We start from the raw sequence: 21,424 nt of genomic DNA, 5'->3' as shown, positions 1-21,424 counted from the left end.
ATAAATTCATCCACCACAAAACCCATCATCACCAAATAAATAAATCAAAATAAAGGGGAAAAGAAAAAGTGGACCACTAGAGATTAAGCAAGGAAAGCAATAATAATAATGATACGCACCTGGTAGAATGGGTGAGGAATCCACGTGGCATTTTTTTCTCTCTCTATGTTGGTATTTTTCTAGTATCGAAAAAGCTCTCGTTCACTGTTTCTGGGGCTTAGCCCCTCTTTATTTACAAAAAAAAAAAAAAAAAAAGCTCTCGTTCTTAAGAATAAAAGAATCATATTTTCGGTATAATTAAAGTAGGTATTTCGTTACTAAGAATGAAAAAAATAGAAATATAAAAGAAAAGAATCATAAAAATAAGAATAGTATAAATATATTATTATTATTTTCATATTTACTAAATGATGTATTAAGTGATCGTACACCCGTACTGCTGAAAAGAAATATTTTCGAATAAAGAAATTCCACGTGGACGTGCTATTGCCGGGATAAAAATGTCTTTTCAATGGTTGTTCCAGTTGTGCGGTCAAAACAAAGAAAGTAAAAAAAAGGGTTTAAGCTTTAAGGTTGCAGTGTTGCGTGGTTTTTGTCGTTTATATGGTACTGTGTGTGTTGGTGGGTTTTTGTCCTTGAAAACTCTAACTCCTCCTATCTTCTATTCTATCTATCTATGATCTATCTATCTTTCTCACAAAAATAATAAAATATATTAAAAACGAAAACTTGAAAGAGGGAGAGAGAAAAAGTACAGAACTTTTTTGGTTTTGGTGATTTGGGATTCCAAGTTTCATTAGATTTGTTTCACATTTTCGGGCAGTTCCTGGGTTTCGATTTTTCCTTCCCCAAGTTGGTGGTGCATTCTCCTGTGGAAATGTTTTTCCGGTCAAATTTTGTTACTTGATCTCAATTCAACATGTGTAGTACTGGAAGGTGAGTTCGCATGTTAAGGATTCTGAATTATTATTTGTTTTTTGTGGGTTCCTATTCCTAACATGAAAATTTTGGGATTTTAAGGTTGAGATCCGATCATGGAATTTAGGCTCTGTTTGCCTTGAACAACTGGGTATTTCATTCGTTTTAATTATAAATTTTTGGCTTTGTATTTGAGGGCCTTTTTTTTTTTTTTTTTTTTGGTTGAATTTCGGGTTGTCTTCTTCTGGTTGTTGATTTGGCCTGAAAATCTGCAGTTTAGGAAGCACAGTACTGACCTTGAGAATCAGAATTGTGTTGTTTAGTGTTGATCTTATGCAGCCTTATGATTGTTTTTGGTTTTGTATGTGCTGACTTTTATTTTATGGTCCCTCCACCGTTTGAAGTGTGTGTAATTTTTTTGTTCTGGTTTTTATTCATGAGTTTAGATGTATCTCTTTATGTACTGACATCATGGGCAAAGGCCATGGAATCTGATTTTGTTTTCATGCTTTTTGATCTGAACCTATGTTAGCATTGTGCTTCTATGCGATCGATTTTCCAATTTATCTATTTGCTAAGACGTGGATTAATCTTTCATTCCCTTGCATGTCCAGTTTTGCTTATTTGTTGTTATGGATCTTACTAAAAGGCATGCATTCGTGAATCAACTTGGTTGTTTTCTTGAGTTGTTCTGCATCTTGTCTTTATTGTTGTTTGGCTTTCATTTGAGGCAGAAATGGTAATATACCATAACAACTGGATGGATATTTCAACAGGTTTCGTTTATCCGACTTCTGGCTTCCTTATTTATTCTTTATTTATTTTTTTCACTGATTTTGCTCACCTTTTTATGCCAAAATAATAGTGTGATTTGTGAATCTTCCTTTTTCCTTCGTGCTGTATTATGAGAAAATCTTACTTGTCTCCTCAAGATATATATAGATAAAATTTTCCCGTAATAGTGAAGCTTAGATTATTCAAATAGCATACCTTTTCTATTGTAGTAGTATATGAAAACCAATAACTGTTTTGTCACTGGCTGATGTATTCTTCACGATTCATTGGATTTTCTTTCCCAATATGTAAATTCTAGCAAAATTTTCAAAATCAACTTGATACATGGGTCTTCCTTCAATTTTATGACAGTGATGAGGATCTGACGTACTGATGCTTCTGGTTAATTGATGAGCTATAAATGTTCACGCTATGGTGTTGAAGAGGAGGCTAGATTATGGATTCAGGGGCTTTCAGGTCCCCATTATACCTAGATGTCCTAGATCTGCAAGAGTAAGTAATTGCTGCAATTGTGGCAATTGTTCTTTTGTTTTGTGTTTTTATGCTTTGAACTTTATTTAAGTCCCTTAAGTTGGAAATTTTTCAGAGAAGGGTTCCTTCCAAGAAACTGGCTGAGGATGGCCAAGTTTGTTCTTCGAAGAAACCGGCTAAGGATGGAAGAGTTTGTGCTTCCAAGAAACTGGCTGAGGATGATCAAGTTTGTGCTTTTGAACTACTGGCATCTTTAGCTGGCAAGTTGTTGCAAGAGAGTGAAAGTTCAGCTTCTAGCAATGCATCTGAAGGAAACTATCAACATGCCTTTAGCCAAGGTGCTGTTGAGCAGGAAATGCAGGATGAAGTTAAACCAATCACAGAAGAAGGAAATCATAATGTAAGTTGTGCAGAGAGTATTTTTATGACTGAGGTGGGCTCACAAAAGAGTAGTGAGAAACGCATTGAGTGTGCTGAGACTGATTGTGTACTAGAATGCATTTCAGTTAATAATAATTCAGACTGTCGGGAGAAAGTTGAAGCTGACGATTTCAAGTCCGAAATTTTAAAATTGGAGAATAAGTTTGGACATCATTCTAATAGATTAGTGGAAGTATCCAAAGATCAGGAGGCTGGCAGTTCAGGCTTCAAGGGATTATCTTTAGATAATAAATTTAGTTTCAAGGATCCCTTGAAATTGAGTGTTAACTCTCCTGCACTAATTAACTTGAACAGTGATGTTAAATCTCCAGTTTGTAGAAAATTGTTTCCCAATGCTTCCTTTTCCAGGCATGGGAATGATATTAAGTTAGGTATTACAGATGATGACGAAAACTTTTTAAGGTGCAACAAAGTTTGCACCAAGTCAAAGGCTTATAAACCTTCACAATACATTGCAAACCAAATAATCAGGAAGCGGCTGACTTCCAAATCCTGGAAGGTTGCTCCAAAGTTGAAGGATTATGAACATTCTAGATCTGGTAATGTGGTAACAAATTCTCTGTTATCAAATGCTTTATTATCTGATGCATAATTATTGCTATGAGTTGGGTAGTTTTGTGTTTTTCACTAGTAAAATAAATTTTGCAGATGAGGGAGTAAAACCACTGTATCGTAAGAGGAAGACTTGTTATAGCTTTGGAAGATCTCATCACTACACTTTTTTCAAGAGGAGGAAATTCTTTGACCAGGGTTCAGTGGTAACTACTGATGGAGGATTCAGCAGTGAGAGTGTATCTGATTTGCCTGCGAAAGGAAATGATGGAAACAACCCTAGCTCATCTTCAAAACTTCATGTATCTAAGGATTCTCGTGGTAATTAATTACGCAGTGTTCGTTAATTTTGGTTAGCTCAATTGTTCTTTGCATCCTCTAGGAACTGATGTTCTGTCCTTGTGTACAGTAAAGTTTAGCATTAAGTCATTCAAGATCCCAGAGCTTTATCTTGAGGTTCCTGAAACTGCAACTGTTGGTTCATTAAAGGTATGAACATATAGTTTTCATTTTATTTTTTAAAAAAAAATTGTATTACTGTTATCATTGAGCCTCATCCACCAATTAAAGTGTCTGCAGAACGTTCTTTTAGTTAATGTAATTTTTTTTCTTCAAATTTTTGTAGAGGACAGTAATGGAGGCAGTGATGGCTATACTTGGAGGTGAAGTACATGTTGGTGTTCTTATTCAGGGGAAAAAAGTTAGAGATGACAACAGAACTCTTCTGCAGACTGGTATATCTTGTAAAGAAAATCTGGATAAACTTGGTTTTGCATTGGAGCCTAGTTCTTTTCAAGCTTCTCCAGCTGTTTGTGTTGGTGATCCTTCTCAATGCGAAACATCCCAGCTTACCAGGTGAGCCAAAGTTGATTACGCCATAGCTGATTTATGATGCGACAATTATGATAAATGGACTCCTCCAATCTGGAGAACTAAAGTTTCTTTTTCTGGTCATCTGATGAAATTTGCTTATGGTTCTGCTCTAGTCATTTGAATGTTTTCTTTGTCTACATAACTAATTTCATAAATTGATTTTTCTAGGTCCCTGGGAAATCCTGTCTTAGATTCAGGGATTTCTGATGCTTTACAGGATTCCTCATTGCTGACAAATACTGGCAACCTTGTTAAAATTAACCATGAATCAACTTCTTCCCCCACTGACACTATAGCTGATAAATTAACACCAGATTCGAGAGCGCTGGTTACTGTTCCAGATAGGAGCACAGATACATTAGCTGCGGTTCCTGTGAATCAGAAAACCAAACGCTCTGAGCTTGTACAGCGTCGAATGAGGAGACCATTTTCTGTGTCTGAAGTAGAAGCACTTGTTCAGGCAGTTGAGGAACTTGGAACGGGAAGGTTTGATGTTTATCAGCTTCACCTTCATACAGACAGGAAAACTGGGTTGCTGACAATGTTTTCACCATGCAGGTGGCGTGATGTGAAGTTGCGAGCTTTTGAGAATGCAGACCATAGGACTTACGTAGACTTGAAGGTACTCTCTTTTATTATATCAGACACACTGTTCTTTAACTCAAAGGGTTACTTAAGCAGTAAATTACTAGAAAGATAATACAGAATAGACATTCGAGTTTATGGTAATTGATTTGCAAGTTGTTTCATTCATCTACTTTATTAAAAATCATATTTTTGAATAGCTCTGCTGTAGCGCACTATAGCGGAGTTGCGTTGTGGTGCAGCGGCTGGCCGCCATAGACCGCGCCGCGACGGTCAGGAGAAGTGTAGAGGATGTAGCGGCCGCTATTGCGCCGCTACAGTAGTTTCTGCAAAAGTGTTCTCGTTATAGAAAGAAGAGATTTACAACTTAGATACAAGTGAAAGTGAAGATGAAGATTTGGATGTTCATGATTTCAATTATGATTAGTTCCTTAAGTTCTTTGATTTTGACATTTCACTTAAGTGGCAGTTTGAATTTTGACTAATTTTGCCACTTTATTTTATTGTGTTACATTATTTGAGACTTTAATTCCTTCAGTTTGCTTATGATTTGAATTTTAATGTTTGAAATCATTTATGTTTCAGTTGGAGATCCTTCAAATTTGTTTTTTATGTCACATTTTCATATTTTAAGTTTTATATTTGTGGAGTACAATTTAGTGTATCACTTAGGTACACTTTCCACAGTAGTGTTGTAGCGCTACCCGCTATAGCGCTATAGCAGTTTGGAGGGTCAGCCGCTGCACCGCTATCCGAGATTAATAAGTATGTTAAAAATAGGCCTTATCACTATTTCTGTTGCATTCATGCTTCCTGTTCGATTCTACAGACCTCCTCCATTGGAACATAGGATACTATGATTAATTTCTTTAGTACACTTCAATAGCTCAATAGTTATATAAATCATAAGTATTTTGTACAGGTGATAACATAAATCTTGTCCAAAGCATAAATGCGTATTTTATGTGGATTATTACAAAGAAAATTGGTTCCTTTGCATTAAATATTTGTTAGAATAAATAGAATATTGCGGTTAATTTGGTTATCACATCACAGACATTTGTTGTAATGTTAGCATTGTTTAATTGCTAAAAACTTGACCTATGGGTGTGGGGCAGGATAAATGGAAGACATTAGTGCACACTGCAAAAATCAGCCCTCAACAAAGGAGAGGAGAGCCAGTGCCCCAAGAGCTATTGGACAGAGTTTTGGCTGCACATGCTTACTGGTCTTTCCACCAAGCCAAGCAGCATTGCAAGCAACAAGCTGCAACCATGAAGATCACAGAAGCCTCTGCTGAAAGACACAGTGTTGATGGTATCCAACCACTTGTGATGATGTAGAAAGAAATTAACGTTGTTGACTTATTGCAACAGTGAAAAACAAAACTTGTACATTTTGATTCAATTTCAAGTAATATATCCTACTCACCAAATTCCTTGCCAGCCTTCAATTACAAGCAGGTTGGCATTTGTAAATGATTTGAATAAGTTCTGCCAGCAACTTTAATTATGTTCTTTTTTTTATTATTCAATTTCATGAATGTAAATAGAAATGTCAAAAGAACATGACAGCATAACAATGAAAAAGGAAAACGTTCTCCTTGTTATTATCTCCTCGTTCTACCCGAGTTCTAGTCTGATGTTTCCTTTTCATTTGCTGCATTTTTTTCATTAGGATTTCATGTTTATTTATGTTTCTTCGCGATGAATACATTCGATTGAAGATTGGTGGGGAAAAATGTTTTTTTATTTTATTTTATTTTAAAGTTGATAACAATGATTAAACTCGAGTCTTTATATCGTTGTTGTTTGACTGCAACCAAATTCACTACCATCACAGTTCATGAATATTTTAATTATTATTTTTATTTTTGGCATAGGGATTTATTTACTTTACGATAAATAACTTCACTCGAAAATTAAATCAATACTGGCCCTCTATTATTGTGATTATCATCTACTAATGTTTCATTCACTATTTGTGAGAGATTCGCAAGACAATTTGATCTTGGCGCATTGTAGAGGTAAAGAATGTATATAGAAAAGACTTATTAATTTTATTTAGTAAAAAATTGAAGTTTTTGTTGAATCTGAAGTTTAAACGAAGGAGAAGGATATTGTAATAACTAATTAGTGTTACTACTAATCAATTTTATCGTTATATCAATTATGTTGTTAATACAAATCAATTTTACTGTTACATCAATTATGTTGATCTAACGGTTATATTTATTTTCATCTTTGTTTGATCATGATTCCTCATATTTAATACTTTATATTTATTTTCATCTTTGTATGATTATGATATAAAGTATTAGATATAGGAAATCATAACCATACAAAAATGAAAATAAATATAATCGTTGAATCAATATAATCGATCTAACCTTGAAATTAATTGTAGTAACATTGATAGTAACACTAATTGATTGTTACAATATTATATTTCTTAAATAAATACTAAACTCGATATAATTAAATTTAAATAGTTCATGAAATTAAAGAGAATTATTTCGATAAATGTCGTACTGATATTGTGTCTAAATTGTATATTATTATTATTATTATTATTATTATTTATTATTTATTATTTATTTTTTTCCCGTAACCAATACTATTGTTAAACCTCAAACCTTAACCCTCGTAATGCTAGGTATGGAAGTATAAAAGGAAGAGGTTCATAGATTTGGGTGCGGAGTGAATGGAGAAATGGGTGTGAGTGGAGTACCTGATTTCTTCTACAAGGAGGCTCAACGCCTTGGCTATGTGGCTCGCTCTGCCTTCAAGGTGAACACACTCAACACAACACAACACAACAACCCATCGTGTATTCATTCATCGTTTATTTGATTTTGTTGAAAGTGCTACTTTACTTGTATTGTATGTGCTAACTCTTCACTCTTCACTCGATTGGAATTGTTGGTATTAATTAGTTGGTTCAGATACAGAAACAGTACAAGCTAATAAAGGGTGGTTCTTCTGTTCTTGACTTGGGTTGTGCTCCTGGTGCTTGGCTTCAAGTCGCTTGTCAGAGCCTCGGTCCCATCCAAAATGGTGGCTTCGTTCTCGGCATTGATCTCAAGGCAAGGCAACCCTCTCTTCTCTTCTCTTCTCTTCTCTTCTTCATTCTATTTCTATGCTACCGTGTCTTGTTTTCAATCACTCATCATTAGTACTGCTTATTATAACAGAAAGTGAAGGTTCCTCCTCTTCATTGTGATTCAAGGGTTCAAACCATCTCTGCTGATGTCATGACCCTCCCTCAACACCAACTCAGAGCTCTTTCTCCACACGTACTTTTACTCTCTTTTTGTAATTGTGTGCCTTTTTTTTTAATCTCATAATCACTACAATAAAAAAAATGCTTCAATGTTATGGTGAAATGGGGGTTTGAGCATATTGAAGGTTTAGGCTTGAAACGCAGCTAATTTTCACTATGTGCTGCAGCAAAAAGGGTTCTCTGTGATACTTTCGGACATGTGTCCATCGATTTCGGGAATCACAACTAAAGACGCAGCTTTGTCGGTTGAGCTAGGGATGCGAGCATTGGATTTGGCTGTTGGCAGAGTTGCATCTGTTTATGATGATGATAATGATGGTCATGAGAAGCAATGTGATGAACAATCCAGTTCGGATGAGAGTGGGTTATTGCAAGTTGGAGGGAACCTTATTATAAAGCTTTTGGAGAGTGAAGATGCCAAAGGTGCTTGATGACTAATTTATTTCAGCTGATTTGATTGCATGTTATATATTAATTTAATTTCTTTGAATATTTATGCTGCAGAAATCAGCCAGATTTCTAAACCATTCTTTAGAAAGTCATCGTGGCTGAGACCTAAAGCCACAAGGCCTTCATCAAGAGAGATCTATTTGATATGTCAAGGTTTAAAGCCAGAGGCTAAGATATAGATTGTTATATACACACAAGATATTCCTTATCCGGGTGAATTATAGGAATGACTAGAATACAAATGTGTAACCACAATGTAATGGTTTTTTAGTTTGTGCAATTCTCTTGGGCTACAAACGCCCAATTTGATGTTAATTGGTGCATGTCAAACGGTTTCTAGTTTTTTTTCATTTTTGTTGTTATGTACATATAACTCGTTTCCAAAGTTGCGTATATTTTATGGAATGAAAATGAATTCTCTTATATGTTATTTAACATGACCTGTCATGTAAAACAATTTCAACTCTAAAAAGATGAATCAACGGTAATAAGAAAAAAGAAAGAAAAAATAGAATTAAAAAATACAAAATCATCACTATTGATTTATCCTTGTATGATTTGAATTCTCTCATTTAAACATGGTGACGTGAAATGCCTTCTTCAATCAGCATCTCATCTAGCAAACTTTGGTTTCTTTTCTAATAATATCTCTATATAAAAAAAAAAACATGCATTTAAAAATTAATAATATGGAGCGTACGCCCGCAAAGTAAAATAAGCAAGCGACAGTTTCTTGAGATGCAGTTCCAAAACTAGTTGCTATAACTCACCAGAGGAATCTTCTGCTTAAGTTTTTGGTATGCATAACCACACCTTCAGACGAGTGGGTAATGAAAACCTTATAAATAATTTAATCAGTTAAAATCACCGAGGTGTTAGGGTACATAAGATTGAAAACATCAGCGGGACCATGCTTTCATTGATGTTCCGCTTCGAGCTTCAGCAAAAGCAAGAATAAATAAAGGATTACATTACTGGATACTAATCTCTAAACTAAGGTCAGATATTCCAGTCAGTATACAGTAATGTACTGCGTGATCAACTATAATGTATATTGCAGTTGATAATTGCGAAGCCAGTCTTCACCTTTTTCATAATAATCACTTCTACTGAAAGTTTGCGTATGGAACTGTGAGGCTGAAGCATAGAAAGCAGCTCCACGCCATGCATCCATTACTGGATTCAATGCTCTAACTATTTTTATAGGTGATCCACATGGTCTAATCATTCGAATTCCAGCTTCCAGGCGTTCAACTATACCAGGGAAAAGAGAACTTCCACCGGTCACAAGTATGGAACTAGTCAGTCTCTCTTCCAAGCCTTCATCCTTGTATGGTAACCTCCTCATTGAGACCCCAGCCATCTCATCTAAACCTACCTGATCAACCCCAATCCAGTTTGGATTAAACAATATTTCAGGGCATCTAAATCTTTCCACCCCAATAACAATCTGAAAATCTTCTTTGGTAAGAGGACGAAAACGCGGCACCTCAGCAGGTTGAGAGGTACTAGCTTCTAACTTGGGTACAAATGTTGGATCCAGGTCCTACCAGAACAACAATTCAGAAAAAAATCTTCTGTGAATCATACAAGGTGATCTTGCACACGCATGCAAACATACTGCCCTGACACATGAATTAACTGTAACAACATAAAATAAAAATGAACAAACCTGGAGCCTGGAAGAGATGCGGGCCAGCTCTGCCTCGTCCTCATCAGGTCCCTCATCATCATCATTATTATCTTTGCTCATCAATTTGTACAGTTGCCAATCTTCATCTCTGGCACCAAATGTATCCTCACCCTTACCTCGATCAAAAGCTGCAGTTGTCAAGAGGCGCATTCGTTCCCTCTGAGCAGCACTCAATCTCTCACCACGGCCAACACCACCAGACAAATTATTTCCATTTGTATGGCCCCCACCATTAGTCTTGAGCCGTTTTTGCTGGTCAACTTTTTCCGAAAGATCATTGTATCTAGCATGCAATTGTTCCAAATAAAGCTCCGGGTTCTCTCTACAGCAAGGAGCAAAAGAAACGGTTAAGAGGATGATAATAGTACTATTCAAAGCCTAGTCAAGATTCCACTCGTGCTTTGGCAAAAGCTGTCCCCTGCACATAAGGCAGATAGTACAGTACACAATTTCTCTCTCTCTTGTTCTCCTTGGCTGCCCTTCAAAACCCTTATCAGATACAATCTAGCAACCTTTAAATTAGATAGAAGGTGCTCTTCTCTCTCACTTGGTTTTCCCCATTATACTTAGTTGAATATAAGGGAGAATGCTTTTACTCACATAAAACATCCACAAACAATGTGCAAATTTGATATTTAAGTTAATAAGGAAATTAGAACATCAAACATACAGGCGTTTCTCCTCCTCTAGCTGTTGTTTCCTCTCTCGTTCCAATTCCTCTTCATACCGCTTCTGTTTTAATCGCTGCCGCCCTTCAGACATGGATTTGAGGGACAACTGTTTCTTCTTTTCATTGAGCTACAAGTATCAATAGAGTAATGCAATGAACATTGTCAACCTCACAGAGCACAAAGAACATCATGCAAAGAAATTATTTGGAAAATTTAACCATGTTCAGATTGTAAGAAAATATGGTTCCAGGAAAAATTGATACTAGTACACTTAAAGGTTGGGAAAACAAAGTTCAATTTAATGATGCATGAGATCAGCTGCTTGATACAAAACAGACCTGTTCTGGTGTCAACATGTCATCAGGGATGTTTATAAGAGAATACTTCTCATTAGTGGCAAGGTCAGCTTTTTCAGAGTCAATTTGTTCAGTTTTTGGTTCACCTTTGGCTTTACGTAAAGAATGCATAACTTTATTACGCGCAGATTCTATCTCCTGCCTAGAGACATAGCCAGTTTCAGCCAGGAAAGCTGGAACATCACTCTCTTCCACTTGTTCAAGCTGATGCAAAAGAAATTCCAAACCATGCAATTCATTCTCCAGTTCATTTATTTTAGATGACCTCTTTGCCTCAGCCATTTCTCTAAGCCTTTGACCTTGTTTCTCTCTTATTGCTGCCTTTCTTGCAATCTCTTCCTCGGAAGGAGGCTCTTCAGTCGGGGGTGGAACCCAAGGGAGCTGCCAACATCTGGTTTTTTCTTCTGCCTCCTTGGCTCCTTTCTGTTGGATCATGCATGAAGTTTAAGAAACAATGTAGGATCTTAGATGGTATAGAAAAACAATTGATACCTGAAACAACCGAGCTTCAGAAGCATAATCTGGTGCAATGTAACAATGTTCCATCTTTAGGTCTTCAACCTTTTCCCATGTAAATCTAGTCCTTCATTGAGCATTCAATAAAATCTAAGAAACTCTACGTATTTACATTTACTTTGATAGTAGCAAAACCCAGATGATTTGATACTCACAAATGATATGGATACTTAAGTGAAAGAAGTTGCTTTAAATAATCAGTCACATGGAATCCACCAATATTAGTACGGCAGCTTCCTTTATAAACAGGCTCCCCATCTACAAACTGGAAATAACCCAAAAAAGAAAAAATATTAAAGAGAATTATGAATGCTTCACTACAGTTGGTAGATTGTATGTCGATCCTATTAGCAAGTCTACTAATATTATAGCAGAACTGACTGCTAAATATATATTGGAATATAAATGTGGTTGGAACTGATCACAACTTGCCATTATTACATACTGGCCTCCCCAACATGCACAATCACATGTCGGGTGGATTTTTATTTTTTTTAAAATATTTTTTTTTTAAATAACAATTCTTTATTTATTTTTATCAGATTTTTAATTTTTATCTTATTCCCATAAGGGCACATCCTCCCTCTATAGTCTATCGAACTCGAAAGTAGGAACAATTTTTTTATTTTTTTTTGGTTAAACCCAGGAAGTATCCCCGAACAACCACCTACGGCCGCCTCGCCCTTCAGTTTTTTATTTCAATTGCCCACACCCTCTTTTACATGGACAGGTTTAAAATTGTTTTAATCTATCAAGTATCAATTTTAATTTTTCTTTTTTTAAAAAAAATAAAAATAAAAAATAAAAATAAGGAGAGTTCTCGTTATATGTAGTTTAGATGATTATTAATTACCAAACTATCTTGGAAAATAATTATACAGATAACACTATTATTGCTGACATTAGAGGCACAGTCAGCTACAACAGCAACAAGCAGATGAGGCATATTGATACAAAAAATCGACATGCAACTGTTACTTAACAAAGGCATATGCATGGAGCAAATTGCAAAACAAGAGAATTGCCTACATTAACAATCTGCCAGAGGCTCAAAAGTGACCCACAAGCAGATTAATAATATTAACTACTATAATCACAATAATAAAAATACAACACATTGATATAATATTTATAAATTTAAGCATGTGTCGTGTGGATGTGAGCAACTACAATAATCTGCAATAGAAATGAAAGATTCATTTACTATAAGTAAATAACAGAAAAAGCATACTGGAATCACATGGGTTGTGGTGAATCCAGGACACAAAGCAAGACCATCTTTAGCACAAACTCCTTGTTGTTGATTATATTTATAGCTGAATGCTGCATCAACACCAAAGGCTGCCAAAACAGAGTAGCACAAATAGCTTTTGTAAGCAAAATTACACATACAGGATCTAGCACAGAATGAAGATGTTATACAATCCCTGACAGACAAAACAAGTAACAACGTGACACAAAACATGGTATTTTAGGGTTTTGCACTGGAATCAGTTTCCTATTGAAGAATGAAGGCCACTTGTAAAATAGGAAGAAGTGTTTTTTGTAGGTTGCAAGGTATTAGTACCTATTGATGGAACTCCGTAAGTCTCAAAAAGAAGTTCCCCCATCTTACTACGAGATTGAACTGGGTTGCATACACATTCTGTGATTAGGACAGGATGATCAATCTGCTCTGGCATTAAACATTGAAATTAGAAAGAATGAGTCAAAATTATTTAAATCCAAAAAACACCTTAAAAGGAAGAATCAGTATTCACCAAACCAAAGAACTGTTAGGTACCAACACAAGGTCATTAAGTTTTACTAACACACCAAATTTAGATGTAGCATCAACAACACCAACTGAACCATAGTAGAAAATATAATAAGCTGAATGCTGGGGGAAAAGAAAAATGAAAAACACTTTTCCACCTATAGCCATACCTCCGATCCATTTGCACCCAACCGGTCAAATCCAAAATCAAGAATCTATACACCAGAGAAATGTCAGCAACGTTATCCTCAAGGAGTTCTTTTAAAACAATGAAGCATGCAATTTAAACCCATGATGAGAATAAGCTTACATATTCCATTATTTCAAACTGGTAAACAACATTGCTGTCAAATGCCGAGCGTGGTCCAGAGCGAGTGCAGTCAAAGTATTTCAGTAATGCCGGATCATGGTCACCCACAATAGTGACAGTTTCTCCTGTGTTACAGAATGTGAAAGAACAAACATTCAATAAACCACATAATTGCTTTGGGTTGGCTAATTAATAGGCAAGCAAAGAGGAACAATGTCAGGACAGAAATTGTCTCGAATATACACAGCTACCAATACAGACATAATAAACATACATTGGTCCTAAATTTACCACAAAAAAAAAAAAGAGCATCCAAAATAAAATAATGCAATTGTACAGAAGCAACAAGAACTTGTATATATATTATATACTTCTATCTTTGCTTAAATTCCACTACAATCTTTTCTAGCATTAACAAAATTTTATCTATCCCTGCTTAACAGACATAAAAATGGGAAACTACCGGTGACTTTATGGCGTGGCCTTTGTACGATGTTGCGGAAAACAACACGGGGTTCGGTCTCTCCTGCCCATCTGATAATTCACGTGAAAGGAACGAACTTTAACTAACCAGTAACCACCTTATCTAAAATTTGATTCCAAAAAGAAAAAAAAAAAAAAAAAAGAGAAAGAGCTAAAGAGGGAAAAGATGTAAAAATTAGGGTTGGCGAGTGAGGATACCCAATTCGAAAATATGATGCGCCATTGTCGATTACTATGGGAGTGTGGGAACTGAAGAGATTGTAATCGGATTGGCGCTGGATTTTGGAGATGAAAGGCATTGTGGTGCCGAGGAACACAAACACAAACAGTGATTTCTTGAGCTGAGAGGGTTGCTTCCAATGTGTGTTGCAGTGCGCCCTACCCACTCGTGAATAAGTTAAGTGGCAGAGATGAAGACCGCCGAGCCGAGCCGATCCGATTCGGGTAGGGGCGGCTTAATCTTAACCGGTCTGTGTCGGCCCACGGAGAACGGGTCGTCGATGTTCCAGGAACAGTTTCAGTAGTAGCAGAGTTTCCTTCACCACCATTCTTTGCCAGTTGCCACTTCCTTTTCTATTCCACGATTGATTTTCTTGAGTAAATTGCAAAATTTCAAGAGGGAAAAATTATTATGTAAACTAAACAACGAAATAGTAACGAATAATTAATATTTACCAATTTTGATTTAAGTCACTAAAAATTATATAAGGTCACTTAGATGTACATAGTACATACTTTTAGTTTAATCTATCACTTCTTTTAGGTGTAATTTTTATTTGATTATTTTAAGAATTATTTACAAGATTTTTTTATTTGAATTGTGTCATTCTCTTGTTATATGAAACTTTTTTACTTTGTGGTCCCAAAACAATATTATTTTAGATATAAAATATAATTTTATTTCGTATAACATTAAAATTGTTAACTAATTATTAAAGTGACATCAAATAGAACTAGACACCCTTATGTATAAAAGAGAGATAGGAGATGACATAGTACACCTACTAACAACCGGAAGGGTGAAACCGTGAGAGTGAGATTTGGTACATGATAAATTTTTATTTGTCTGAAAATCTCGATTTTTAAAAATATGATTTTTACATTCAGTTTATGATAATATCTGAAAATTTAAAATTTTATAAATTTCAGTTTCCCAGAAATTCGAGAAAAATTCGTGTACCAAACGTCCCCAAATTCATTTGTAAATGACTTTATCATTTAAGCTAGTTGACGTCTTAAATAACTCGTCGATTAATATATACATGTGCGGAAAAACTTCAAAAAATCTAAGGCAAATTTTTTTATAATCACTTACTTCTTTCTTGAAATTTTGAATTATTTATATCTTAATTTCAAGTTTATTTATCATTTATTCTCTAAGTTAGAAAATAGACGATAAAGAAACTTGAAGTTAGAAGGATAAATAATCATAAAATTTTAATTAAAGACACAAATAATTCAAAATTTTAGAAAGGGTAACTGATTTTAGAAAAAACTTACGGGTTTTTGTTATATTCTCTTTAATTCTTCTAATAGGTAACAGGTTAAAGGGTTAAGACGAACTTTTGTAACTTGTGATGAACAACTGTGTTACAATTTCTAGGACATCACCTGTTGAGTTGAGCATTCAACCGTATCCGGTAATTTTGAGTGTGACATGATTTAATATATGTCTTCCCGCAAAAGTCATATACTGAAACGGAAAAGGAATAGATGTATGGAACTGTTAATAATATTTTTTTTATTAATAACATTTGTTGTGTTAAAAAATGTATAATGGCCTGCTGGGCGGTGGACCATTATTTGACCTCAACGGTTTCACTTTCACACTAAGGTGAGGGCAACAGTGAACAAAATATCACTGTTCTTATTTTTTTTTTTTTCTCTAAACGTCACATGAACAGTATTATTTATCAATATGTCACGCGGGCGAGTTCACTACAGTTCTACAGTATCCAACGAACTTAGTTTGCTGACGTAGCACGTTTCTAGTGGATAACAAATTCGCTACTCCTAGTAGCGAACTAATAAATGCTGACACATTAAAAAAATTTGCTGCCAAATGCAACGAACTAGGTACCAATCATAATTAAAAAAAAGCAAGGAAAATAGCAATTTAATTAATGTACCAATTAAAATTAATGTATCAATCATCAATCGCAATCAATGCACCAATCACAATTAATATACCAATGAGATTAACTTTTGATCGTACTGGTCACAATTAATATACCGATCACCAATCACTTCGGAGAGCCATAACTTTTGATTCGGATGTCCAAATCAGATATTTTTTATTTTATTTCATATAATTTTTAGAGATCTACCCAATGACATCTCATTTGACATATTTTATCTCTCACAAACATCGTTCGAATTTGTCACAATAATATCACAAGAAAAAAAGTATCTAATGTTACTTTAGATAACTTTGTCTAATTTTCATCAAAACAACGTCCTTTTGGGGCGGAAATCATGGTATTTTTGTAATTTTAATTTACTAGGCATGTCAGACACGTGGCACACCTAGTTCGCTGCATGTGACAGCGAACTTCTCTAATGTATCAGCATTTATTGCAACATAGTTCACTACTGGGAGTAGCAAATTTGTTGTCATCAGAAACGTGCCACGTCAGCAAACCAAGTTCACTGAGCACTGTAGCGAACTTGTCCGCGTGACATATTAAAAAATAACATTATTCACATGACATTTAAATAAAAAAATCAGTAAACAGTAATATTTTGGTCACTCTTCCAAGATGAGGAGGCTGCTTTTTTCTTTTATTGCTCTACAACGCATGCTTCCCGTACACCACCAAGTCTATACAACTTTCCCAAGTAAAAACAACCAGTTTAAAAACTAAAAAAAGAAAAAACTAAACTCGAATAATGATATCTGCTCTTTATACATACCCAACGTTCTCATTTTTATAATATTATTTTTTTAATATAAAATTATACAAAGTCACGTTAGAATTTTGTACAGAAACTTAATTGTTTTGCACATTTACCATAATTTTTGTTAGTACACACCATAATTTTCTTTTTAAAATGTCCTTTAAGCATATTCATATAGGGATTATCATCTCTGTTTTTAAAGCATGGAACTTATTTCTGCCACTGAGAGAGAAACAATAGAGAGAAAACATTGAGTAATGAGAGAAAAAAATACAATGAGACCCACTTCTTTAATATATCTATGGTAGAAACAAGTTCTCTACTTTAAAAGCAGAGATGATAATCCCATTCATATATTACTATCACAAATATGAATTAATAATAAAAACAAATAAAAGTTAAAAAGTGTGTAACCAATTCAAAAGGATAAGTGACGGTGGAACATTCCTGGTCTAGGTTGACTTGGCGGTGATGTCCAGTTCGAAACAGAAGGACAGCAAGGTCATTTTACAAGTACACAGTCCTTCCACCGCAAGTAACTCTAAACGGGGCCCATTACCCACCGACCTGGCCCAAGCCCACCAATCCCAAGCTCTCCCGCCAAAAACCAACATGTGGTCTAAATTCGAAGCTCCAAAACCTTCTGGCACCCTCGGAAAAAACAACTAGAATCCTATGTACCATGCTCTGCGGGTCCCACACCCCACATAAGACGAAAAGGCCCGGCCTTTTTGCCACGTGGATCTCGTTTAGATTCCACCGCACGCTTGCGCAACACCCTCCTCTACAAGTAACCCAAGTTACCCTACCCACTACTTGTTCGTTGGGTGCAAGTGCAACTATAAATAACAACACATCCTCTAATTAGACAAAACACTCTAAACAAATAATGGTCATGGACATCGAAGAAGGTTGCCGGACGCCCAAACACAGAGGTTGTCGGATACCGACGGCGGTGGCGTGCCCACAGGCGCCGAAGAAGAAGCCGGCGGTTTTCCCAAAGAGTAAGAGGGTCCCACCCAAGAGTGGCTATTTTAACCCGCCTGACCTTGAGCTCATTTTCAGAGTGGTGCCGGCCACAAGGGAAGCTCTTGCATAGTTCCTCCTCTAACACTACACTTATGCAGAATCTCTGATCTACTTTTTTTTTTTTTCTTAGCTTTCAGAATTCCACAAATTTTAACCTAGTTAGTTTCTCTCATGTATGAATTAGACGTCTTCATCTTTTTTTTTTTTGGGTGATTAACCATAAAAGTGTTGTACATGTCCGTTCGTGGAATTTTTATATATTTAATTTTTCTTTTTAGCAATTTAGGTAAATGCTTGAGTTATATTTAATATTTCACCGAAGCAATTATAAATCTGTAACGTCTTTTTTTTTTCCTTTTCCCGCTGCCTTACTTGAACTGTGGTGCTTTGAAATTTTTAGAGGAGCCAAAATAGTGGGCCCATCTAGACTCGCTATCAATCGGAGTGAGTTGGCCATCTCTGCCCGGCCTTTTGAATATGGGATGGTGGATTAACTTCTCTAAAAAAATAATTAAAAAATAAAAAAAAATTATATTTTATTAATTTTATAATATTTTATTTTTATTTTTATTTTACATTTTTTTTTCAATTTGAAGACTAAATGTATGTTAACGTTTAATCAGATATTTTTTAGAATTTTTTTTTATCATATATGGATAATTTTAGCATAAATAATTTTTTTATTATTTTTCTAGAGTTTTATTAAGATAAACGAAATTTTATATCACAAAAATTTAATAATAAATAAAATATTACCTAATAATAATAATAAAAAATTGACCCATAGGCTAATCCCTTTTGTTTGACCCTTTGGTCAAAACTTAAAAGTTATCAACTAAAACATATTTAAGAATAAAAATTGAAAAAAAAATAAATGAAACATGCTATTTCCTTTTCACTTTCCTTATTGCGGGCCATCATTGGATTAACTAGCATTCCGTAGTACTGGCACTCAGTCTTCAAGCATTTTCTTATTCAACAGTCAACTTTTCCCTTTCTGATCCGGATTGACATTGGTTGAACTTAATTTGCTTAATTGCATAATTATGAATTAAATGTGATGCTATGTTGTATTTTTGTAAGAGTAAAATACGGTTTTCATTTTTATCCTTTATTAAAAAAATTCAATTTTTGATCATTTTATAATTCTAGTTCTCTGAAAATATGATTATTCAGAAGTTCAATTAAAATTCAATTTAGTCTTTTAAAATGGACTAATATGAGTATTTTTTTATAAGGGACGAAATAGTGGATCGTGTTTTTTTAGAGATCCAAAATAAAATTTATTCATTCTTTTAATTATAATTTATTCTGTGATAATATTAGTTTTTATCACTACAATTTTTTTTTCTTCCCAATCCTAAAACTGCCTCATTTTGAGGTCACAGGAAATATAGGAAAAACATTAAATAAATATATATATATATATAGTTGTCCATTTAAATGTTAAGCTCTTCTAATAAAAGCAGTATTTTAAAACTCGGACCGGTCAATGAACCGGTCGAGGTACAAGGTCACTGGTTGAACCGGGTTAAACCGAATTTACTGTTCACATATTAAAAATATCAAAATATTACTTATATTAATAAAATTTCACATAAGAAAACTATCAATGAGCTTAAAAAAAAAATTGATTTTCAATGATAGCAAATATTATATACTTCTAAGCTTCTAGTTCTAGACCATATCCTAATATTGGATTAAAATTGCAATATAAGTTAAATGCACCTTTTGTGCTTGACATGATACAGATAAATTAAATCATGATAACAAATAGTATGCATCAAATATACACTGAGAAAAAGTGTCACCGTTATCGTGATAACAAATAGTATGCATGAAATATACACTAAAAAAAAAGTGTCCACCGTTGAGATGAGATCATGAGACCATCAGTGTTTATCACCACTTAATTTCATGAGATCATTATAAGATGCAACTAAATTACATAAACGAACTGCACTAATCTAAAATACCTTATTATTTTCACCTTGCTTTTAGTCATATTCATCATAAAATATGAATATGATTTAATTCAAGAGTTCTTATAAACAAAAAAAAAATTACCAAAAAAATAAGAAGGAATAACCGGTCTAACCCGGGTTAACCGGGTCATCGGGTTTCGGACGGGTCAACCAGTCCAATCCGGGTTGACTGTAGAAGCGATCCAACTATTCACTCGGACTAGGAAACCCACCGGGTCATCGAGTCTCGGGTCGACTCGGTCGGTCCGAGCCGGATTTTAAAACACTGAATAAAACTGACATTCTAATTCAACATATATTATATATTATTAGTATCTAAAACTATATCTTACATCGAGATAATAAAATTAAAATTGAAAAAATTTCAATTTCAATTTTAATTTTATGCTTTAATTCTTTCTACATTTCAAGTACAAAATTGATGATTCTAACCTAATTTTAATTTAACAGAATTTAAAATGAAATTGAAATCAAAATAAAAAGTATGAACTATAAGAGGAATGATATACTTACAACCATTTTTTTACAACCTCTTGCAACCATATCTTAACACCGTTGATAAACCAATCAACGGTTATGATTTTTGCAAATTAAATTCATTAATTAATTATTAATTCACAATAAATGATAACCGTTGATTGACGGAAATCAATGGTGTTTAGATATGGTTGTAAGAGATTGTTAAAAAAAAAGTTGTAACTTGTAAGTATAACCTTCCTCGAACTATAATTATAATACTTTCCTTTATATATAGACCTAAAACTCTTCAAAAAATTTATGGAATATGGATATAATTAGGGATTTGCTTTTATGCTGTTACAGGAGCGATGAATAGTTTTCCTGCAAAAACAAAATTATGGTGGGGCTAATTAAAAAAAAGAAAGAAAAAAAAATAAAAGAAAAGGGGGATTTTCGATGTATGGGCAGGATATGTTTTGATTGTTATGTTACATGACAATCGGATTTCCCATATAATTATCTATTAACTCTTTAACCCCAAATAAAATTTGTTACTCTGCCTTCTCATCCAAACTAAAATTAAATTACGTCAGACGCAATAAATCAAATGGGTCGTGGGTGCGTTATACATTTCAATTAACTGGCCATCAAATTGGCCCACAATCAATTGGACTATACCCTTCCATCAAAGTGTTAAATGTATTCATATCGGTCTCTCAACTAGTGTGTAAATGGGCTGGGTTAGGCCGGGCTTTGACCTTCCTAGCTCAAGTTTACGTAAAAAAAAATTCAGCTTATCTGGTCTACTGACTTATTAAAGACTTTATTTGTAGGCCAAACTCGGCCTATTTTAAAAAATAAGAAAGCCTGACATGGCCTACCGGTCTTGTAAGCCTCCCAC

The 21,424-nt window shown here is 34.5% G+C and overlaps 3 protein-coding genes across 7 annotated transcripts; 2 read left to right on the top strand and 1 right to left on the bottom strand.

The window, feature by feature from the left end:
* Window positions 1–657: 657 nt before the first annotated feature.
* LOC133307256 (telomere repeat-binding protein 4) lies at window positions 658–6,205 on the top strand. The gene is made up of 9 exons (XM_061507737.1): window positions 658–936; window positions 2,065–2,205; window positions 2,300–3,164; window positions 3,274–3,498; window positions 3,587–3,666; window positions 3,803–4,032; window positions 4,219–4,536; window positions 4,609–4,672; window positions 5,754–6,205. The coding sequence occupies exons 2-9, from the start codon at window positions 2,125–2,127 to the stop codon at window positions 5,976–5,978; spliced, it is 2,088 nt and encodes a 695-aa protein (XP_061363721.1). The 5' UTR covers window positions 658–936; window positions 2,065–2,124; the 3' UTR covers window positions 5,979–6,205.
* A 1,111-nt stretch (window positions 6,206–7,316) lies between these two features.
* Window positions 7,317–8,755, top strand: LOC133307267 (uncharacterized). 3 transcript variants are annotated; one of them, XM_061507752.1, is made up of 5 exons: window positions 7,317–7,424; window positions 7,586–7,720; window positions 7,829–7,930; window positions 8,085–8,340; window positions 8,422–8,755. In XM_061507752.1, exons 1-5 carry the CDS (start codon window positions 7,347–7,349, stop codon window positions 8,544–8,546), a joined length of 696 nt encoding a protein of 231 aa, XP_061363736.1. In that variant the 5' UTR covers window positions 7,317–7,346; the 3' UTR covers window positions 8,547–8,755. The 3 variants fall into 3 exon arrangements, with proteins under 3 accessions (XP_061363736.1, XP_061363733.1, XP_061363734.1); XM_061507749.1 differs by having other exon boundaries at window positions 7,341–7,424; window positions 7,571–7,720; XM_061507750.1 differs by having other exon boundaries at window positions 7,343–7,424; window positions 7,580–7,720.
* A 473-nt stretch (window positions 8,756–9,228) lies between these two features.
* On the bottom strand, window positions 9,229–14,738 carry LOC133307258 (actin-related protein 5). 3 transcript variants are annotated; one of them, XM_061507740.1, is made up of 12 exons: window positions 14,351–14,738; window positions 14,133–14,203; window positions 13,670–13,812; window positions 13,530–13,574; window positions 13,171–13,273; window positions 12,835–12,944; window positions 11,759–11,868; window positions 11,580–11,670; window positions 11,070–11,510; window positions 10,731–10,858; window positions 10,040–10,382; window positions 9,229–9,913 (listed from the first exon to the last, which is right to left on the bottom strand). In XM_061507740.1, the coding sequence occupies exons 1-12, from the start codon at window positions 14,449–14,451 to the stop codon at window positions 9,410–9,412; spliced, it is 2,190 nt and encodes a 729-aa protein (XP_061363724.1). In that variant the 5' UTR covers window positions 14,452–14,738; the 3' UTR covers window positions 9,229–9,409. The 3 variants fall into 3 exon arrangements, with proteins under 3 accessions (XP_061363724.1, XP_061363723.1, XP_061363725.1); XM_061507739.1 differs by having other exon boundaries at window positions 13,670–13,794; XM_061507741.1 differs by lacking the exons at window positions 14,133–14,203; window positions 14,351–14,738 and having other exon boundaries at window positions 13,171–13,278; window positions 13,670–13,711.
* Window positions 14,739–21,424: the final 6,686 nt, after the last annotated feature.

Source organism: Gastrolobium bilobum, unplaced genomic scaffold (genome assembly GCF_033153095.1).
Source record: "Gastrolobium bilobum isolate Gb01-03AN ecotype WA unplaced genomic scaffold, APGP_CSIRO_Gbil_v1 utg16198, whole genome shotgun sequence".
NCBI classification, from domain to species: Eukaryota; Viridiplantae; Streptophyta; class Magnoliopsida; order Fabales; family Fabaceae; genus Gastrolobium; species Gastrolobium bilobum.
This window is presented reverse-complemented; position numbering and strand designations above follow the sequence as displayed.